Raw genomic sequence first — 8,807 nt, forward strand, 5'->3', positions numbered from 1 at the left:
ACTGGAGGCCGAGGTGGCACTTCTGGTCTAACGATGCCAATGTAGATGTCAGGGCGAGCTGGTGGCCAAGTGTCCCCGTCTCTCAGGGACATGACAGTTTTAGGTTGCTTTGCAGCAAAAGTGATGAATGATTTTTTAATTCTCTTGATCATGTTCTAACTTAGATAAAAGCTCACTGAGCTACAAATTCCAATAGTAGTAGATATAATAGATAAAATCTGTAGGTGAGATGCAAAACTGGCATGTGACAAAAAAAAAATCTCATGATTTTTTTCTTCTTCCTATCCTTCATTTCTTAAAAGCAAGCAATAGGTTTTAATAGTTCCTGCTACAGATTAAGAAATGGCATACAAAAAGATGTGCAGCAGGTAACTCAAAGATGTGCAACAAGGAGAGCAGTCTTCAGACAGCAGAGGAAGGAAAGCTCTTTGGCTGTTATCCTGATGGCTCTGAAATATTATTGCCCTTCCTTGGAGGCAGCATATCCTCCTAGGGTACAGAAGGAAGCAAGAGCCCCAAATCGTCAATCGTCCCGCGTCCTCGCGCGCCTCCCTCGCGCCCGCGCCCGCCCAGCGGGGTGCTGAGCAGGGTGAAAGCAGAGCGGCCCCTTCTCTGCTCTGCACTGGCCTCGCTGAGCTGCTGGCCCACACRAGGTGGCTCCGGAGTGGGGCCGTGCTCCCAGCTCCTCCAAACTCCTCTGTTTTCCCATCCAGTGACAGACACTCGTATCCAACTGGACTTGTTTTTCTGTTTGTTGAAGCATTCGGTGTAAATCCCGTGTTGGAAGGAGCCTTCCTCCCTTCTCTGGCAGCTCCTTTTATTAGTTCCTGAGTTCAGTGTGTCACCTTTGCCCAACGGTAACACCCGRCGTAGCGGTGCCGAGCCGGGCCAGGCCTCGCTGGCTGGGCTGCCGGTCCCTGCCGGCAGAGCCGGGCTGCCGCGAGCGGAGCAGCCAGGCAGAGGCAGCAGAACGGCTCCCTTTGCTCCCTCCTCTGCCCCAGCAGCATTCGGCAATCCGGGCGGAAAGGGAACCAGAGCCACTGCCGGGAGCTGCCTGCGGGAAACGCTTCTTCACAGCCATGCTGTGTACGTTGAAATCGCAGCACCTCCCTGTGAACTGTAGTGAATTTGGGTTTTTCTGCTCACTCCTGCACTCTGTGGTGCCCGATCTTTGCCCTTTTGCAGTGTGCAGCCTGTGCTTTCATTACCCAGCTGAACATGCTGGACCAGGCGTTGCCTGTCAGATGTCTCRGCTGTTCCCCAGCTAAGGGGCGTGATGCAGAGCTCCTTCTGGCAAGGGATCCCAGGCCAATTTGTCCTTTATGGTGCCATCTTTAGATGTGGAGTATCGCAAAGTCTCTCGCTCCYACAGCATAACAACACTGTGATACTGCTTCGAAATACTGCTCAGTAAAGGATTTCCTGAGAAGTAAGGCTGAAATAATGATGCTTTGTCTTGTTTTGTTTTGTCTTTCTTTTGAAATACAGACGTATCAAGTTGACTTGAAGCCAAATGGGTCAGAAATCATGGTAACAAACGAAAACAAAAGGGAATACATTGAGTACGTATGTATTTTTGGAGTTTACCCAGGGTGTAACAAGCACAGCAGTGCTCCTGTGCGGATGAAAGCCCCGCCGATACTGCAGTGTGCAGATGAGCAGTGAAAAGAGGAGGCTCTGTGAGAGAGCCGGCCCCGCCGGGCCCCGCCGCTCAGCAGCGCTGCGCGTCAGCAGCGCCCCGGCCCGGCGCGCTCCAAATCACACACAGGGCAATGGTGAACAGACGAGGAATTGCACTGAACTCCACGCCTTTACTGCCACAGAACACATGTCCAGTCTGGATGTGAACACCGGGCTGGCTAAAGAGAAAGAATGGGAACGGGATAGCATTTTATCAAATTAACTCGCCATTTGGATTGTCATTTGAGGAAGGGTTCAGGAGATCTGCACACATTGAAGTATTTTTCTCCTAAGAGAAAAACGGCTTGCTTGCTTCTTCATCACATTTGCAGTGTTGCATTACGTGACCTGACTGTAACGGGGGAACAACAAGAAATTTCTGCTTTTAGGAATTCCTTCTACAATTGCTTTCATGGCAAGGAATATGTTTATGCTGTCAAATCTTTAGTTTTTCAGGCATATTGTTTGTGTTTGCAGATGCAAAATATTAGACATCATAAACATTTCTTGCCTTTGTCATCTCCATAGAGTGCAGCAAAGAAAAGCTCTTTGAAAATGTGCATTTCAAGATGCATAACTGAATTACAAGCTCATCTAAATGCTTCTTGCATGGCTAGCCACAATATTASTTTATGTTCTTAAAATCAAGTAAATCTACTTCACGTAACACCTGAACGGTGCATTCTCATGTGCAGGCAATAYGTGTGCTGAACAGGTGGATGCTGCACAAAGAATCTCTTACTAGAAAATTGGTATTTTGTTTACCTTTATTTTTTAATAAYTAATTATTATTATAGGAAAGAATGAAAAATTGACTAAATAGCTTCTAAAAATGCATATTTTGTATTATTTTGTTAAGCATTGTGAGTGGCCATCAAAGGAACACTGTTCAGCACCGTAATGCCACTTCTGCACATTCCAGTTTGCACATGCGTTGTCCAGTATAAGAAAAAAATAGAATAAATCAATTGAAGAGTTTGGTTTTTTTCTGAAGTCCCCTCCATAGCCATGTCACAGGCTCCTCCAGTGCGACCCAAAGCTCCTAGATGAGCCCAGCGCTGCTTGCCAGAGTGGCCATCATCCCATCATCTTTCTCTGCTAGGTTCACAGACCAGATCCGTGGTTTTGGCACCAGTGCACCTATCAAAAATCAGCCAAATTTATATTCTGTTTGTAGAACAGAAAATATTCAGTTCAGAATATAAAATATTCAACAAATATTTGCTGCTTTTAATAAGTATCTTATCAAAGTGACAAACATTATAATTGTAACTGTCAAATACACAAATACACAAACTAGGTTTACAACTTGCTTGAGTAGGAAAGCGACTGGATTCCTACAACTCCCCTGGAAGCTGAGAGGTTTGGATGCAGCTCCTGGTTAGCACTGAAACACCAGCAGTTTCTGCTGATGCTGCAGCTTGTATTCATCCATCTCTTTATCTGCTTATTGACAGATATTATTTAATTATTTAAAAGTATTTAAGTACCTAAAAACAGCATCTGGGGTCTAAATCGCAGCATTACCTAGAAAGAAATCCAGAATTTCTAGGCTGTTTCAATGCACAAGTAAGCCATTTTACCATGTTCGTCTTTGAATAAATATCCATAGATATTTATTCAGAAAAGAAAGATTAATGCCATGAGATCTGCTAGTGTTACATCAAACAATCTTAGTGATAAAGGTCATACCTAAAAAAAAAAGGTTGAATTTTATGTGCAGCGTTTTAATGTCACATGCTAAATTGAAAATATTCATTACTAAACTTCTCTATGCTTGTCAGTGATTTTTTTMTATCACTCTGAAAGGTCACACAAGGTAAACTGAAACGATTAATAAAAGCCTGATCATTTCCAGGTGTTTCACAGACAGGGAAACTTGAGGGATTGGAGGGATTTTTTTTTTTTTTTTCCCCATCTGCTAATGAATTTGTTTCTCTGCTGCAGCCTCGTCATCCAGTGGAGATTTGTAAATAGAGTTCAGAAACAAATGAATGCCTTTTTGGAGGTAAGGTCTTTGAAAGGCTGCTTTTTTTTTTTTTTTTTTTAACCATCAAAAAATGAATTTGTTTCTCTGCTGCAGCCTCGTCATCCAGTGGAGATTTGTAAATAGAGTTCAGAAACAAATGAATGCCTTTTTGGAGGTAAGGTCTTTGAAAGGCTGCTTTTTTTTTTTTTTTTTTTTAACCAAAAAAAAAAATCTTTTAAAATTATGGCTATTTTTTGAGAGTCCAGAGTAATGTTGTTTTATTTATACACACTTCTTATACCTCTGTATCCGGATTGCAGAAGTGGCGAGTTTTGTATGATTGCACGAGCTCTATAATGACAAGGTTTATGGTTTCATATTTTTCTCTTCATGTGGTCATTCTCTTTCATGTTTAAATTACTTGAGCTTGAAAAGAAAAATGATTAATCTTTAAATTAGACATTTATAAAACTTTCACAACTGTATATTTCATTATTTTCCTACCCTAAAGCCAAAGAAAGATGGTGTTAAATAAAAATTTAATTGTATATGAGATGATTGTGATTTCTAACTTTGTTTTGCTTGCTCTCAGGGATTCACAGAGCTTCTTCCTATTGATCTGATAAAAATTTTTGATGAAAACGAGCTAGAGGTGAGTACGTGTAATTGACTTCTAGAGACGAGAGATCAGTAATGCTTTCTGCAAATAGAGGTGTTAGCTTCTGCATTCACTAATTTGTAATTGAATTAGGAGGCAAAGATGCTTTACTTATGGTGGGAAATGAGGGCCTTTACCCTCTAAATAATGAACCTATTAAAAAGCCCAACAAATGTTCATGTTTGAGTGAGGCAGGCGGGCAGCTTGCTGGAGCGATGCCATTCCGCCTGCCCGGCCATGTGAGTTTGAGCAGGACGCTCCGAACGGTGCTGTCCGTGAAGCACCCCCAGTGCTGGGCCGCGGAGCTTCCTCCCGTGAGGAGGAGGAGGAGGGGGACGAGGAGGGGGATGAGGAGGGGGACCAGGAGGATCGCGGCTCCCGGGGCCCCTTCCTGCCGGGGGGCAGCGGGCTGCTCTGTGTGCCGGGCTGCTCACGTAGCCCGTGTCCCCGTGCAGCTGCTCATGTGCGGCCTCGGGGACGTGGACGTCAACGACTGGCGGCAGCATACCATCTACAAGAACGGCTACTGCCCCAACCACCCTGTCATCCAGTGGTTCTGGAAGGTAAGGCGCCCGCCGCGGCGGCGTGGACCGCACCGAGCGACGCGGGGGGGCTCGGCACAGACCCGGCCTCCCAGCTTGGGCCTCAGGCTTTAGATAAAGTCTCTTGAGTATCTGTGCAGTAAAATATTTTTATGAGCATATGTTCATAAAAAAAACTGCTAAAATATTTTTGCTCATAACAGCAATAGATTTTTACTTTTCAAGGAGGTGGCTACTTTAAATTCTGAGAATCCTGCAGCTTGATACATACATTCCAAGTTAATTTGGAGGTTTTTTATGTCATTGCCTGACCATTTCCTGTTGTAAATACCACTTCATGGTATAAATGTAGAATATCTACTTGTGGCAGCAATCACTGTGCTACACAGCATGAGATTTCACCAGTCCCCATGGTGAGAGGGCCCCGGCGGTTTGGCTCTGCGCTCCTCGCACAGTGCAGCGCTGACCTGGGCCTTGGTGACCCCCTGGGTGGCTTGTGGCAGGCGAGGGCTGCGGACGTGCCGGGGAATCGCTCCTGTGCAGACGGGGCGGCCGCTGCCGCAGCGGCTCCTCCGACTTGGGCCCGGTGGCACTCGGGATGCTCCCCCTTTAACGGGCACCACACACAGCTCCAAGTCTCACACTCCAATAGAAACCAGCAGCATCTSTGGCTGTCCCCGGGAGAGCTAGTGACCCTGTGTCCCTTTGTCCACAGGCTGTTTTACTGATGGACGCCGAGAAACGGATCCGCTTGCTGCAGTTCGTTACCGGGACGTCACGCGTGCCTATGAACGGATTTGCTGAACTCTACGGTGAGCTGCCTCCCGCTCCCGCTTCATCCGTGCTGAAGGGTGGCGTGGGCAGCTCCGGGCAGCCAGTGCCGAGCTTGGAGCCCAGCCTCAGGGTCCTCCTTCCTGGAGCCAGGAACTCGTGGGGAATGTGGGGGTGTGTGAGAGATGAGCCCAGTTTGGGACAAATCAGCTGCTATGCAGACCTCTTCCTTGCCCAGGAATGTGTGTAAGCTTCCACTAAGCAAATTTTGACTGTCATCAGGAATAATAATCATGGCATATGAGGAAGACAAGGTTGTGACTTTATGCAAGCRCATACATTTTTCCACACAATGTCTGAGTTTGCTTTTTTTTGAATTTTACAGTATCTCCGTGCAAAGATAGCTCAACAAACTTATGTGGAAATAAATAYATCATTTCTATATGCGTTAATGTAGTCTTGACTGCAGAGAGTTGGTACCAGCTAATCCATACCAACTAAAAATATAGCCTATAATTTGTGCAAATGTGTTTGAAAATAACCTGTAGGTAGTCTCTGTAGTGTCCAGGAATTTAACCTTCACATGTTCTTCATTTTCAACCAGGTTCAAATGGTCCTCAGCTGTTTACAATAGAGCAATGGGGAAGTCCTGATAAACTGCCCAGAGCTCACACATGGTAAGTCAGAAAGGCATAAATATAGAGCCCTTCACTGTCATCATGGTCTTTTCTTATTTGCAGTGATTCTTTTTTCCTATTCCTGGTACATGGAATCAGTGAACTCTGAAAAGTCTGACTGAACAAAGCATGGCACAGGATGGTCTTCTTTCCATAAAAAACAMCATTCTGTAGAATAAAACAGAATAAAGAATAAAACAGAATAAAACATAAGATTTTTCAGCTCTTTAGATTGTACAGGACCTTTTTTTTTAAAAAAAAAAAATCTTCTTTTGGGTGTTTATTCGTATTCTTTTTCTCCCCTAGAAAGTGTATCCTGCAAATTCAGAGCATCCCTGCTGAGGCTTTGAAAACATTTCATCTTTGTCAGAAAGCTGTTTCCTATCACCTGAATATATATATTTTTCCTTTTCTAAGCAGGTTTTAACAAATTCCCACACTCAGTTCTGCAAAGAAATTTCTGAAACCCCATTTTGCAAACAAACACAAGCCTTTAGCTAGGTTTGCAAAGGGCACTATGGGAGATTGCCCTCATTTGGACAGTAAGATATACCCTATGTGAAGGCCTCCAAATAATTTAACCTCTTCTTTAAGYTTATGTACATTTTTCAATTACTAAATTAATCTTTTCTTTCTAAATTTCAGCTTTAATCGCCTAGACTTACCTCTTTATGAATCTTTTGAAGATTTACGGGAGAAGCTACTTATGGCAGTCGAAAATGCTCAAGGATTTGAAGGAGTGGATTAAAACAAGTACCTTCTCTCCCCTTCAAGCAAGTTCTGCTTGCACTTGTGCATTTGCCTAACGGACTCTGAGTGACTACGGCAGAACAGTTGCACAATGTTGGTTCATGGAGCAAACACTTCTACAGTGCAGTTGCCTAAATTCAGAAGTTTGAACTATAATCTGTGGATTGTTTTTTTCTGACATTTCCACAGGAAATTACCAACTGGTTAACATGTACTCTGATTACATTTCAGCAAGACTTGTTCTATTTATGTTGTGCCTCTGTAGGCAAAGCCCTTAATAAATATTTTACATAATTTCTAATGACAATGAATGGAATTAATCATTTTACAGGTATAGTATTACAACTCATGTTTACTTTTTAATTGATTTAGACATTTTCAGATTTTATTTCATTACAATTAAATATCATATACTTGGAAAAATGAGCATTTTTCTTATTCTTAATTTTATACCAGACTTGATGCCAGTGTCATTTTTTCAAAGCGCATTTTGAGCCTTGTGTTCCCAAACCTTTAAAGAAATAGGAGAAAGCTATGGTGGAAGTTTTCTGTTCACGGGCTGTATCAAGAGCAACTCTAAAAACCTTTTCACTGAGCACATAAATATTTTTTTGTCTCTAGAAGAAATAAGGATTGGATGTTGCTCTTTCATATAGATCAATAGCATAGTTAAAAGTGAAGAGAGAATCATAACATAGCATGCCCAATCTCATGTTCAGTGAAGAAATTGCCTCATTATTCCTTGGTAATATTTACATGTACTATAAAACATTTTGGGGTAGGGTTGGCATTAATGATTTTAGGAAAATATGCTTAACCCTGTYATTACCTTTGTACAGTGATACTTTTATTAACCTTTCCTCTTTCCTGTTTGCAATGGAGGCATTTTGAATGAAACCTGACACTGCGTGATTTGGCACTATGGAAAACAGATCTGTTTTGTCTCCTATTTGTATGCATTTGCTAATGATAACTAAATAACTATTTTTTGTTTGTTTCTAACTGCACCAACTCTAAAGGCACTTTATGTAACACATGGAAGTCATATCTGTTTTTTATCATAAACATTAATGTGATTATATTCCTTCTCACTGCACATGTCTTTCTGGTGCAATATCTATCAATTGTGAATTTGGCTGCTGCTGATGTATAAAAGAAAAAAAAAAACAGATGTAGAGCTGAGCCTGCAGACATGTTCTCACCAATTGTTTTTGTGATTTATTTTTTACTTAATCACAAAAATTTATTTAATATACACTGCTATCTAATCAATTTTGTTACTATGACATGTTGCATGCTTAAACTATAATGTCTGAGTTGCATCTGTTGTGTGATGGATTAAAAGTGACAGATTTGTACTTGCAGCACTGATGTTGACTGGGTGCCCTCGGGCCCAGGGCAGCCGGCGGGTGCCATGTGCCCGTGCCCGGTGCGTGGGCTCTGCCCGCACCCGCTGCAGCGCGGCTGCCCAGCAGCCCCAGCGCTCGCCCAGCAAGGCGGGTCCTGCCCCACAGCCTGTGCCCGTCGTTACCTGCGGCTTCGTTACCGCCCTGCCCCGCACGGCGGCCAGGGCGCTGCTGGGCAAGGGGCAGCCGCTCCTGCGGCCACAAAGGGGACTGCAGCAGCTTCATGCTGCTGGCAGCCAGCGAACGGTCGTGGCTTAGAAAAACTCTSTAGAGCTAGCAGGTACCTGGACGAATTGTAATTTGAACACAGGTTAGGATTCATTTTTATGAAACATATTTTCTGACTTTCCTTTG

At 43.3% G+C, this 8,807-nt stretch overlaps 1 protein-coding gene across 4 annotated transcripts in view; it reads left to right on the forward strand.

Moving 5' to 3' along the window:
- The window catches only part of NEDD4L (neural precursor cell expressed, developmentally down-regulated 4-like, E3 ubiquitin protein ligase), an 80,505-nt gene extending 73,170 nt beyond the window's left edge, over window positions 1-7,335 (forward strand). For all 4 annotated transcript variants that reach the window (XM_026042505.1, XM_026042507.1, XM_026042508.1 and 1 more), the window contains 7 exons: window positions 1,489-1,562; window positions 3,628-3,688; window positions 4,242-4,301; window positions 4,763-4,870; window positions 5,565-5,661; window positions 6,225-6,297; window positions 6,943-7,335. In XM_026042505.1, coding sequence (XP_025898290.1) covers window positions 1,489-1,562; window positions 3,628-3,688; window positions 4,242-4,301; window positions 4,763-4,870; window positions 5,565-5,661; window positions 6,225-6,297; window positions 6,943-7,045 — 576 coding nt within the window. In that variant the 3' untranslated portion in view covers window positions 7,046-7,335. The remainder of the gene's footprint in view (window positions 1-1,488; window positions 1,563-3,627; window positions 3,689-4,241; window positions 4,302-4,762; window positions 4,871-5,564; window positions 5,662-6,224; window positions 6,298-6,942) is intronic.
- Window positions 7,336-8,807: the final 1,472 nt, after the last annotated feature.

This window comes from Nothoprocta perdicaria, unplaced genomic scaffold (genome assembly GCF_003342845.1).
Source record: "Nothoprocta perdicaria isolate Ctin4 unplaced genomic scaffold, notPer1 scaffold_306, whole genome shotgun sequence".
Lineage (NCBI taxonomy): Eukaryota > Metazoa > Chordata > Aves > Tinamiformes > Tinamidae > Nothoprocta > Nothoprocta perdicaria.